The sequence below is a fragment of the Gorilla gorilla genome, chromosome 4 (genome assembly GCF_029281585.2).
Source record: "Gorilla gorilla gorilla isolate KB3781 chromosome 4, NHGRI_mGorGor1-v2.1_pri, whole genome shotgun sequence".
Taxonomy (NCBI): Eukaryota; Metazoa; Chordata; class Mammalia; order Primates; family Hominidae; genus Gorilla; species Gorilla gorilla.
Window position 1 is genome coordinate 55208566 of NC_073228.2, and position 12899 is coordinate 55221464.

The 12899-nt window shown below is 46.2% G+C and overlaps 1 protein-coding gene across 4 annotated transcripts in view; it reads left to right on the forward strand.

The window, feature by feature from the left end:
• HNF1B (HNF1 homeobox B) overlaps positions 1–12899 on the forward strand; it is a 59369-nt gene that overhangs the window by 36175 nt on the left and 10295 nt on the right. For 2 of the 4 annotated variants that reach the window (XM_004041863.5, XM_004041864.5), the window contains exons 6-8: positions 4981–5113; positions 8841–9035; positions 10825–10943. In XM_004041863.5, coding sequence (XP_004041911.1) covers positions 4981–5113; positions 8841–9035; positions 10825–10943 — 447 coding nt within the window. The remainder of the gene's footprint in view (positions 1–4980; positions 5114–8840; positions 9036–10824; positions 10944–12899) is intronic. The other 2 variants (XM_063706502.1, XM_019028568.4) reach the window with 2 other exon arrangements.

Sequence of the window (12899 nt, forward strand, 5' to 3'; positions counted from 1 at the left end):
CTTGAACTGGAACAGTGAAAGACATGGGACACCATGACAGCGAAGATCACAGCACAAATGGTAGATGGGGTGGGGCGATGCTTAGGGAGGGAGAAACACCAACTTTGAAGTTACAATTGCCCAGGTTCAAATCCCAGCTCCAGCTCTTAATAGCTGTGTAGCCTGAGCAGGTTACTCGACTACTTATGATCTCTTCCTCATCTATAAAATGGGGGCGGTAACAATAGACTTGGTGGGGGCATGAGCGTGATAACATTTGAGAAATACTCTGCAGTGTTTGCCATAGGAAATAGTCAATAAATTGCAGTATTGTTGTTGTTGTCGTGTTAATGTCAATATCATTCTCATTAAATGAAGTTTTCTATATCCGTAACCACAGCCCCACACCCAGATGCAAGTTTAGCACACTTGGTGAAGAATGCACAATTTGAATTTGAATTTTCTACATCAAACTAGATTCTAGGCCAGGTGCAGTGGCTCATACCTGTAATTCCAGCACTTGGGGAGACTGAGGCAGGTGGATCACTTGAGGCCAGAAAGTTTGAGACCAGCCTGGACAACAGGGCGAAACACCATCTCTATTAAAAAAAAATACAAAAATTAGCCAGGAATGGTGGCATGCACCTGTAATCCCAGCTATTCGGGAGGCTGAGGCGGGGAGCTCACTTGAGCCTGGGAGGCGGAGGTTGCAGTGAGCTGAGTTCACACCACTGCACTCCAGCCTGGGCAACAGAGTGAGAGTCGGGTGTCTCAAAAAATAATAATTAATAATAATAATAAAATAAATAAAACTAGGTTCTAATTAGGATTAGGTTCTGATCCTGTAGCAACACAAGTGCAGGAGAGAGTGGCTTATGGGAGAACGGGAGCGTTACGACACTGGCAAGGGTAGAGAATGGAAAGCTCTATTCTTTGGGTCATGCTCTGTTTTTCAGGGGAGGGAGGAGCCGCAGGTTCCTGACTTTCATGCTGAAGGTGGAGCTGCACACATTCCCAGAGTGGGGGCCAGGATGGGTGAGGGCAACAGGGTGCAGAGGCCATTTTAGATCTTGACGTGTGTGCTGTGTAGGCAACACAGAAACGGTGAGTCACAGGTGATCGAGTCCCTGGCTCCCTGGAGGAAAAACAAAGTGTGGTTTCTGAGGGGAGCATGGACCCGGCCAATTCTGGTTTCAGAGGACCTGAGCTGCTCGCCCTGGTCGTGGTCTCTGCAAACAAAAATGAAAGGGCATTCCTGGGGGAGGCATTTTGCAGCCCCCTTCTCCTACTCCCACCTATCCCTTAAGAAAGATTCTTCTCCATATGAAGAACCACTTGTGTCAGTTACCTGTGAGAGGCACAGACAAGTCTTTCTGACTTCTCAAGAGTGTCCCAAACAAGTTAGGGTTAAGGATTACCCAGGCTTCCATGGAGAAGGGTGCCTTATGGAAGAGGTCTTGACTTCTCAGTGTGGAAGAACCTTCCAGGTCTCAGCTCTTACTGCTTGAAGGTCCTTGGGGTTTCCTATTGAGCTCTGCCACTCCTCCTTCTAAGACGCAAGCTGCCTCACCCAGGCCAGGGCCGCTCTAAATGCAGCCTGTGGACACGCTTTTTGCTTCCTGTTCTGCTCAGCAGTGCTTTAACTGGGCAGTGTGTTACTGGATTGATGATTGACCAAGACTGCACACCTCAGCGTTAGCAAACACCTGGAGGCTTGTTTGCAGGGCCTGGCTTTTCTCTTGTCTCCAACACCCTAGTGCATGTGCTGTGTCACTATCATCAGAGGCCTAAATTCAAGAGTCTGTTTTCTTGTTAATATAATAACATGTCCATCATGGATCTCGGTCCCCCAAGGCAAGAGTGGAGTATGGTTAAAAAGGAATGCAGGGAAGGGAACCAGTATGTGCAAGTCTTGGCTCGGTCATTCACCAGCAGTAGTGTGGACAAATTGCTTAACCTCAGTTTCTTCATCTGTAAAATGGGAGATAATGATGCCTACGTCATAGGGTTGGTGTGAAGATTGCTTGTAGCACTGTTGTTCTTTGGGTCAGCCCTGTTCTAGGAATGACAATCTCTGCATGCTGACTTTCAGTAGGACGTGCCTTGAAATCTTTCCCCAAGGACTGGTTTTGGAAATAAAGCCAATCCATTTGAACTCTCTGTTGTACTGTTTGCCCCTACCCACCCCCATGCCCAAATGTCACGCATTGACAAAAAACTGGCCAGGTTTAGGGTTGTCGTCTGTGCATGTCGAACCTTAAAAAAAAAAAAAAAAAGAAAGAAAGAACAAAGCAAAGCACATACTGGATACTTTCACAGTATCAAGCAGTATGTCCTAATGGTGAAAAGCTCAGGCCGTGGCGGTAGATAGCCTGCTTTCAACCCCAATTCTACCACTTGGGCACACTTCTTAACTTCTCTAAATTTCAGTATCCTTCTCTATGAAATAGGGATAATAATACCAACCTTATAGATTATAGGTATATAAAGAACCTAGCATAGTGAAGAGACCATAAATGACAGCATTAATATAATTCAGGCTCTCCAAATTATCATGTAAGGATCACCACTGATATCCTTAGCAGTGCTCTAGCTTCCATCAGTCCAGGAGCCAAGTAGAAAGTAATGGTTGTAGCCGGGCACAGTGGCCCACACGTGTAATTCCACTATTTTGGGAGGTGAGGAAAGATAATTGCTTGAGCCCAGGAGTTCAAGACCAGCTTGGGTAACACAGCAAGACCCTGTCTCTACAAAAAATAAAAAAATTAGCTGGGCACGGTGGTGCATGCCTGTTGTCCCAGCTACTCCAGAGGTTGAGGTGACAAGATCGCTTAATTCCAGGAGTTCGAAGCTGCAGTGAGCTGTGATCATGCCACTGCACTCCAGCCTTGGCGATAGAGTAAGACCCTGTCTCAAAAAAAAAAAATTTAAAAATAATAGTTGCATTTTAGAATGGGAAGTAACTTGATCAAGGTTGCCCAAACTTAGTAAGTGGATAAGATTTAAGCTCCAGCAAAACTGGATTTTAACTCTGGCTTTTTCACTTATGAGTCAAGTGACATAGAAATAGTCTCAACTCTTCTGAAGATCAGTTTCTTAATCTGTAATACAGGGACTGATAGTAATAATGCCTGCCCTACTTGTGTCATTATCTATTAAGGACAATCAGTGAAAGCACTTTACAAATCCTAAAGTCACACACATTTAAATTATTTTTATCATTGGCCTCCACACTTCTCTTATACCATTAACCAAATGCTGAAATGTCAGAGAAATTACTGTCACTTGGTTGACTTTCTCCAAAGGAACTACATTACCCAAGAGATTCAGTCTGAGGGCAGGCTACGGATTTTTTTTTTTTTTTTTTTTTAATGACTGGTATTTTGAAAAACAAGTCCAGCAAACAGGCTGGTTCTCTCTTGTTTGATGTGGTCAGAATTCCTTCTTGGTCATGTGACCCCCTAACTCATTTCTTGATGCTTATTTTAAAAACACAAACAAACCTGTTTGGTTTTTGCTTTCTTTCTTTTTCAAATTAACCTTGGACACTATGGAGTTGACCGGAAGGGCAGGGTGGGAGATAGCATCTTACCTGGGTGCTGGTGGGAGAGCTATCGTCTGAAAAGCTCTGGGAAGTGAAAGATGGAAGAAGGAAAGTTGAGTTACTCAGACATCTGGTGCATCCTAACCCTAAAGCACCTCTCGGGGTTCCTGATGCTCTCAAGCACGCCTGGGTTCAGAATAAGAGGGGCCAGTCCTTTCTTAATAATAACTTTAAAAATTATTTTGAGGCTGGGCACAGTGGCTCACGCCTGTAATCCCAGCACTTTGGGAGGCTGAGGTGGACACATAACCTGAGGTCAGGAGTTCAAGACCAGCCTGGCCAACATAGTGAAATCCCATCTCTACTAAAAATACAAAAATCAGCCAGGCGTGGTGGTAGATGCCTGTGGTTCCATCCACTCGGGAGGCTGAGGCAGGAGAATTGCTTGAACCCACAAGGCGGAGGTTGCAGTGAGCAGAGATCATGCCACTGCACTCCAGCCTGGGCAACAGAGCTGGACTCCACCTCAAAAATAGAAAAAAATTATTTTGAAACTATAAGTAGTAAACTAATTTATCATGGAAAAAGTGTAGGTGTGTTTAAAACTGATCACGCCCTTATAATTACAATTAGAGTTAATGGGAAAACATTGGAAACATTTCTGATAACATCAGAAGCAAAATAAGCACATCTATTACAGCTGTTATTGTTTAATACTGTAAGTTCTAAGCAATACAATAGGACATGTAGACGTATCAGTACTAGCAAGGAAAAGACCCTGTTACCATCAGATGTTTGTATTACAATTACATACTTGGAAAAAAATCAATGAGGAAAAGACACTAGTAGGATTCAGTGAAGTGGTCATGTACAAAGTAAATACACCAAAATCAGTAGCTTTCTCATACGAATCTGTCATTAAAATATAATGGTGATTACAATATAGGATCCTTGACCAAAAAAGAAAAAAAATTTTGTAATGTGTACTGGAGATGTGGAAAAAGTAGAGAAACCTTATAATGGCTAATCTCCCCCAACCCTTAGTAATTTCTGAAGCTGGCTGGTAACTCAGACAGTCAACAATAGATGCACCATGAGGGCAGGGATCACTATCTGTTTTACTTACTGCTCTATCCCCAGCACCTAGAATAGTGTCTGTCCCACAGTAGACACTTCATAATTGTGTTTTTTTCTTTTTTTGTAGAGATGGGATTTCACCATGTTGCCCAGGCTGGTCTTGAACTCCTGAGCTCAGGCAGTCCTCCTGTCTTGGCCTCCCAAAGTGCTGGGATTACAGGGGTGAAGCACCATGCCCAGCCAATAATTGTTATTGAGTGAATGAAGGAATGAATTTGAGAACTAGTCATGCCAAGGACTCGCTAAGTCACATCATGTTGGAAACTGCTCTTTGTGGTCCAAGTCCATCCATGTTTCTCTTGTTTTTTTCTCTCCATCAGATCTCAGTCTCAGGAGGAGGTTTGCCCCCAGTCAGCACCTTGACGAATATCCACAGCCTCTCCCACCATAATCCCCAGCAATCTCAAAACCTCATCATGACACCCCTCTCTGGAGTCATGGCAATTGCACAAAGTAAGTTCTATTCTTCGTTGGAAAACTTGGGGGCAGGGAGAAGAAGAACGGGAAGCAAATTAATGTGGTGAAAAATAACTGTAGGTCTCCTTCAAACTCACCCACGACTAGTAGATTTGGTTTAACTTCTTTAGTTTCTCATCTGTCTCCTTAAATCCAATATTTGGATTGTTTAGCCTAAAACAAGAGAAAATTGTGGAATGGATTTGGATCCTGGTCACAGTTTAGCAGCTGTGCATCCTGGGTCAAATCATTGAAACTTCAGGAGATTCAATGTCCTCATCTATAAAATAGGTTGTTGAAGTGATCAACTGACAGTGAATATGAACATGCTTGTAAATCTCTAAAGCATGAATATGTATAACATCGTAGCTTACACTTTGTCTTGAGTTCATTCCTATCACTAAGTAGGTGGTAGATTTTTCAGGAGGTTCTTTCTGTTTGGTGATGATGAAGTAAGAATGACAGGTTTCCTTCTAAATGGGGAGTTTTGTGTGGTATATGAAATCTCCTTGGCCAGCAGTGAAAATACACCAAGGGAGGATCCAGAGGGAAACTGCCATTGTATCTGAGAGCTTTGAAAACTTTAAGGAGAAATAGCTTGCTTTGGCACATCACACGCCTGAAGACACGGAGATGGATCAGGTCCCTCCAGCTCCAGGAGGCTCATATTCAACAGCAAGCCTGTGCCCTCCCATACATGGGCCATCTTGAGGCATGAGAAGGCTGAAGGGAACTGTGGTTGTGGATATCTCTTTGAGAGTTTTAATGTTGATGAGTATTCAGCGTATTTTCAGCTTCACCATGACAGCTCAGGTGTCGTTGTTTCTCAAAACCATCCTTGTGACCCTTGGATGTATTGCTGGATGTCTTGGGAGAGATCTAAGGGTAACACATTGGTCATCTTTCTTTCAACCTTGTATTGCTCCATTGTCCTCTTACCTTCCTTGTGTCTAGGGCTCATGTTGGCCACCTCTTTGTTTTGTTTCTGCCTTTTTCTTTCTTCCCTCTTCTCTCCCTAAATCAGCTTTAGCTAGGGTCGGAACTTGGATTCTCACTTCTGAAGAGAATGACTTACACATCCTTTGAGGTCAGAACAGGGCTAAGCCCACTGGAGGCACACAAATTTATTGAATATGTGTGGCTCTCACTCTATCCTTAGCTGCTTGGAAATTGACACACAGTGCATTGATTTTGGCAGAAGGAAAATGGGAATGGGGAAGCATTTAGAGAACTCACAATATAAATGATCATTTTAAATGTACTGCCTTTTGACTGGGCCCTCTGGTATATGGAATATGGTAATTATACTAATACCAGAGTTTGGAATGAGATAAGATACCTAAAACCAACTTGTTTGCCATTTAGAAGATTTGATTAAAAGGCCCGTGGGGAAGATATTCCACTTATTTCTGCAACCAAAATAATAAACAAACGGTCCCACTTAACTTCTTTCTTTCCATTCTAAGCTTTCACTGCCATACAGTTATATATATATATACTATCTGAATTAAAATTTTCCCTGGGGCTAGTCTGTATCTTTCCATTTTGTTCTTTCTAATTTCCTCTACCCATATTTCTCTATCATTTCACGATGCTCCTTAATCTCCTATTCAGATGGGCTGCACCAGAGTGCACACTGACCTCAGAAGGATGGCTGTGTGTGTACATACCTGTGTACACTTGGGGTAGACAGAGCATGAGAAATGGTGAGAATCACCAGAAAACTGCTGAGACACAGAGGTCCTACACTATGGAGTGTTAGGATGAGAAATTGGTTGCAGGCATCCTCATTTAACTGACTGATGTGTTGAGTACCATGGGCCCTGCCTCAGAATTGCGGAAGCCCATGGAGAAGGTGGTAACAAATTATTTGGCAGGGCCAATTCCTTATTCTCTACTCATTCTCACCTCTTCATCCTATTCTCTTTCTCTTCTCTTCCCTGGACTGGATAGCATACTTCCCAAGCAAGAACCAGTGCCCAGAAACAGAAACAGATGAAAAGGTCAAGACTTAACCACTGAGGGAGCTGGAATGACATCAGAGGCTCTCAATCCTGGAATTGAGGCACATCAGGATCACAGACTGCATTGAAAATAAGATTCCTGGGCCCCACCTCTGAAGGTTCTGACTCATTAGGTCTTGGGTGGGGCCCAGGAATGTATATTTGTGAAAGAGCTCCCCCAGATGATTTCTGAAGCACATGCAGGTTTCAGAACTATGCCTTCAAATGTCATCCACTCTAGACAGGATCATTTGCTTTTTTGGGCAGCAGTTTCCCAAAAAGAGCAGCAGCAGTGCTCTCAGAGATTTCTCAAAAACGGCACATTCATGGAGCTTTCTGGGAGACTGAGACCATAAGCAGGAGGTAGGAAAGGGAAACACGGTCATCAGGGGATCTGGTGAGATGCTGGCTTGAGGAGACGCTGAGCCCCCTGGGGAACTGGAGACAGTGCTGTTCTGAGGGTGATCAGAGGGTGGCACCCCCAGCCCCCACCCAGGAGAGCCAGAAGCAGGATTCATCCCCTGTCCTTTCTCAGGGGTCTCGCCTTTTAGGTTTCTGATAACAGTATCAGCTAAAGCTCTGAGTAGGCAATTGTTGAGGACTCTGTGTTATCTCCATTGATGACTTCCCACAAACCTGCTTGTGAAACCGTCTCCATTTCAGGAAAGCCTCTCTAGGTGTCCCTTCCACATCCGCCTAAAACAGACCTTTTTCTGGATTCCTTCTTCATCCCATTCTTCCCCCAACTTCCCAGAAAGCAAGAACACAGGAACACAATCGACCCCAGGAAGCAGGTCCAGGTGTCTTCTCTCCTGATCGTCCTGTCCCCACTCCGATCCTACCTTAGCTGTCTTCCTCCATGTCGCTCTCAGGGAGGAGACAGAGCATGGGTACCAGGGGATCCAATCCTCAGAGTGCTGGCCCAGGTTCTAAAGAGGCCTCAGGTTACACAGTTCCAAGTTACAGAGGCCCTGACATCCCCAGAACAGAAAGATGGGAAGACCCACTATAAATGCCAAGAGTCAACCTTTAATGTACTACTTCCTCTTTCTAAAACCTGGTCCTTTTAGTGCCACAAGCCCTATGCTGCCACATAAGATATGCCCGCCTCGCAGACTGGCTGAGTTCCAGTGTTTTCTTCCCTCTCTGTTACAGTCAAGGGAGTTGGCACCTGACCTCTCTGGGGGTCTTTGTACAGTCCACTAAATAAGGGCCTCCCAACTTCATACTCCCGGGACTACGGAAGTTGTTTTTAGTCAAAATTTGGGTCTCTGCACACTCCTGCCCTCTACTGGACAGACCGATCTGGGCAATAACCTGTGCCTCAGTGTGGACATCTTTAACTCTGCCCTGCGGGCACCAGGGCAAGCCTCTCTCACAGCCTGGCATGGATGGAGTGGGCAAGTAGAGCCAGCTTTTGCAAAGCCCTGGTAACCTCAAGAGAGCTAAGTTTGGGAGGTCACAGGATGACTTTGGGAGACTCTCAGGCTTTAATCAGATCTGTTTAATGCTCATCTCCAACCCACAACTCACTGTGGAACTTGAGCAAGTAAATTAATATCTCCAAATCTCCGTTTCTTTACACTTGCTTCCCATGCAATCGCCTATGTAACAGGCTCAGCCCAGTGACTGGGACATTGAGCAGGGGCTCAAATGATGGCATCCGTCCACCTCTCCTTATCCCGGGAGCTGTCTCTGATCTTTTCCTCTTGCTCCCACAGGCCTCAACACCTCCCAAGCACAGAGTGTCCCTGTCATCAACAGTGTGGCCGGCAGCCTGGCAGCCCTGCAGCCCGTCCAGTTCTCCCAGCAGCTGCACAGCCCTCACCAGCAGCCCCTCATGCAGCAGAGCCCAGGCAGCCACATGGCCCAGCAGCCCTTCATGGCAGCTGTGACTCAGCTGCAGAACTCACACAGTAAGGACACGGGCATGTGGAGGGAGGGAGCACTGAGGACCCTCAGTGGCCAACTACTTTCCCTCTCTGGGTCTGAACTTTCTCGGAAGTTTATTGGCTTGGTTACTTTTCCCTGCCTATGATCAACCGACTAAGACAATTTCTCAAGCATAACTCTTGAGTGTTGCTGTACCTTTTCTAGTCCTCTTCTCTACCCCTGAGATTCCCAGGGAAGGGTTTGAAGAGGACAGTGTAGGCCTACAGATGAAGGGGAATTGGCGCCAGACAGCATGTGGAACACACACCGCCAATTTCCCATTCCAACACCTCTGGAAAAGATCGCGTCCATAAACCACCAGCACCTTTTCCCAGTGAACTTCAACTTAGCCTTTGCAATCTAAACTTCCAAGCAGCCATGATCAAATGATCACAGTTGGCATCTAATTTGCATCCTGTTTGCCTTCCCTAAAAGAGAAGAATCTTCTAGAGTCCCGTGTCCTCCAATTTATACACCCCAAACATCTCTAATCAAGAACCATGAACACAAGTGAAAAATACCAGTGGCACGCCATCCTGGGCATTAGAGTTTCTTCCTCCCTGCCACCCCTGCATCCCTGCACACAGACTGTTTCTCATATCCAATCTCTATACCTACCCCAAGCCTACCTTTCGACCACTTATTTCCCATCCAATCCCATCCTCTGTTTCTCTGCCTTTCATCCTGAGTCCCAGGCTTCCAATCCTCCGGCCAGGTCGGGCTATAGCCGCTGACACAGGAGTTTGGGGAGGAATCATGGCTTCTCTGCTTCAGAAACCCCAAGGAAGTGTTCAGTATAAAGCACTAGTCTTAGATCAGACAGACCTGGATTTAAATCCTGGCTGTGATACTTACCAGCTATGTAGCCTAATGCAAGTTACTTAGCCACTCTAAGCCCAATCTCTACATCCATAAAATGGAAATAGTATGCATTTAGAGTCATTATGAATATGAAATAATCATAGGGGTAAACTGCATTTGGTAAGCATAAAAAATTATAAAGATTATTTATAAAGGGACTCGTAGAAGGCAATGATGGTGAAAGAGGTTTGTGTTTCTTCCCTAGCTGCGTCGGATAAGCTGTGGGTTTGGGGGAGAACAGCCTTGTCCAGCCTTCTATCTTCAGGGCTCAATCCCCGCTCAGGCCTGTGGAGCTGGTTTCTGAGCACCATCTCACATTCCAATCACATTTTAGTGGCTTCTGAAAATCTGCCACAGCCTGTAGCAGAGTCTGAGACCACATGTGCCCCACTTCCCTTCCTCCCAGAGCCTGGTGATGTGCTCCCCACTTACCCCATCCCTTCACCTGGCCAGGCTTCCTCAGTGGCGAGGCCTGGGTGGGACAGTCAGAGAGTGGTCACCAGCGACCTGTGGACTGCTGAGGCCCAGCAGGCCTGGCCGCCCATGAAGAGAGAGCCCGTGGTGCCCTGGACCAGGAAATAACCTGCCTCCCTGCATGAGAAGGGCAAGCTGAGGCAACGGCCAGTGACCTTTGCTCCTGTTCCGTACCGGAGGCCTCCCTGGTAGGCCCTGTGTTCTGAGAGCAGGCTGGTCTCTCCCTCACAGCCAAGCATCCACATGCTTTCGGGAGTTGGTCATGTGACTTGGAATTTACATGAATCTTATGGATAACTAATATGAGAAATCCCCACTATAACCACCAGCCCTTTTATCTACCTGAGGAGATGGGAGCTATGGTGTGGGATGGGGGCTCTGTACCTGTGTCTGTGCCTGTGTATGCACCTTGATTCTGTCTTCACTCTGTCTCTCCAGTGTACGCACACAAGCAGGAACCCCCCCAGTATTCCCACACCTCCCGGTTTCCATCTGCAATGGTGGTCACAGATACCAGCAGCATCAGTACACTCACCAACATGTCTTCAAGTAAACAGGTAATGCCAGCAGGATTTGTGGGGGTTGGGGTGTGGGCAGGGTGTGACTAAGGCCATGGATGTGCAGAGGTTGTGGCAAGCATGGACTCGGCCAGAAATTAGGTCCTTCTGAGGCTCCCTGTTGTTTGCAAAGGGAATCCTTAAGGTCCCAGGGCGAAAAAAAAGGGCCACAGGCTGAAAGGGCTTATTGCTCACCCAGATTCCCCAGGAAGAGCACTAAACAAGGACAGAAGTTTGATAGGTTGCTGGAGACTGGATGACATAGAGCGCTTAGGCATTTAGATTGAGTGTTCCCTAATAGAATGATCAATGGTCCATGGAAAAGGTATTTCCAAGGAGGGCTCAGGAGGACAGATCCCCTGCTGAGGTTCATGCTTTGCAAGAGGGATCCCTGAGGATCCACAAAGTAGTCAGCGGAGAAAGTGAGTAGGAAGTCAGAGGTCCTGAGGCTGATTCCCCTGGACCCAGAATGCCATAAGCTCTGGGAATGACCCAGTTATGTCAACCCATGGGGACTCCCCAGTAGACAGCCTGGCTTTTCCAGGGGTAAGCATCCACTTGGGGTTTTATCAAGAAATTTAGAATCAACTTCCTGCTGCACTGAAAGTGGGGAATCCAGAGGCTTAGTCACTGTTTCAGTTGATGACTAAGTCCCACCTCTGAATAGAGGTGATGGAATAGTAGACAGGCAGCTGATGGCGAGGCTCATTGCTGCAGCTTGGACAGCTGGACTGCAAGAAGACACCGAGAGTTAGAAAACAGGACAAGATGTCTGAACACAGGTGATGATTCCAGAGTAACACAATGAGACCTTTTAGTAGCTGGGGTCTGTGCAGTGTGGGAACTGTTTGGCCTCTATCGATTACTAGATAAGTAGGTGACAACCTTGAACTTCATGTCAGAAGCTCTCAGAATTTGGTCTTGTTGATGGTCTTTTTTTCATCTGAGCCCTGCAAATCACACTTCATCCACTGCCATGGGCTTCCCAGGAGGTTCCTTCATGGGATCAGGGTTCTCTATCCTTTCCTTTGCCCCGATCTCCTTGCAGCCCTAGAGTGCAGTGGAGCAGGTGGGTTCTATTCCTGGTTCTGCCATTTGCTTGGTGACCTTGACCTCCCTGAGCCTTCATTTCTTCATCTTCAAAGTGAGAGTTGTAACATCTGCTTTTTCTGAGGATTCAGCAAGCTTGCGTAGATTAAGTAACTGGTGTCTTGGGCACTGAAACACACACACGACCAGGGCAGCTGGGCTCTGGAGCTGGGGATAGAGGGAGAGGTGTGTGGGACCTGCTTTGCCACTCTTCTCTCACCCAATAGAAGATGAAAGGACAACCCCTCACTACCCTGCCCTTCGACTCCCGTGCGAGTTCCCACTCTTTGTAGTGAGCAGGGAAAACATTTATCTGTGCTCACAAATCTCAATCAGGGGGGCAGCCAGGCGCAGCGGCCCTCCTTGGGAATACCTTCCCCTTTGAAAGGTTTATCAATCCATCTGCCGCTTGGTCAGCCCCAGACAGGACCATGATTAATTATTCCTGTCTTTCCCAAGTTGACTTTGATGGTTGCTTGTTGAAACAAGTCCTCTGAATTCAGGAAATGGTCTCTTAATCAAAATACTTTAAGATGCTCCCTGAGACGATGGGCTGGTGCATCGTCTCCTCTCCATTGGACAGAGTGGCCAGCCAACCTTGAAGCTGTATGAGTGGCCTCCCAGAACTGCTGTGACATTGTCTCCATGTCCCCAGACATTTCAGGAGTCTGGCAGTAGACTCATTTCTGCGATGATGAGGATGATTATTACACTCAGTAAGGATGAAAAATACTCACGTGGCATGTTACAGTTTATACTTCTCATGAACATTGTCTCATTGTTTTCTTTTTACTGCAACCTCCTAAGTACAAAGAAATAAACTAAAACCCGGAGATGAAGAGTGACCTGCCCAAGGTCACACAGATG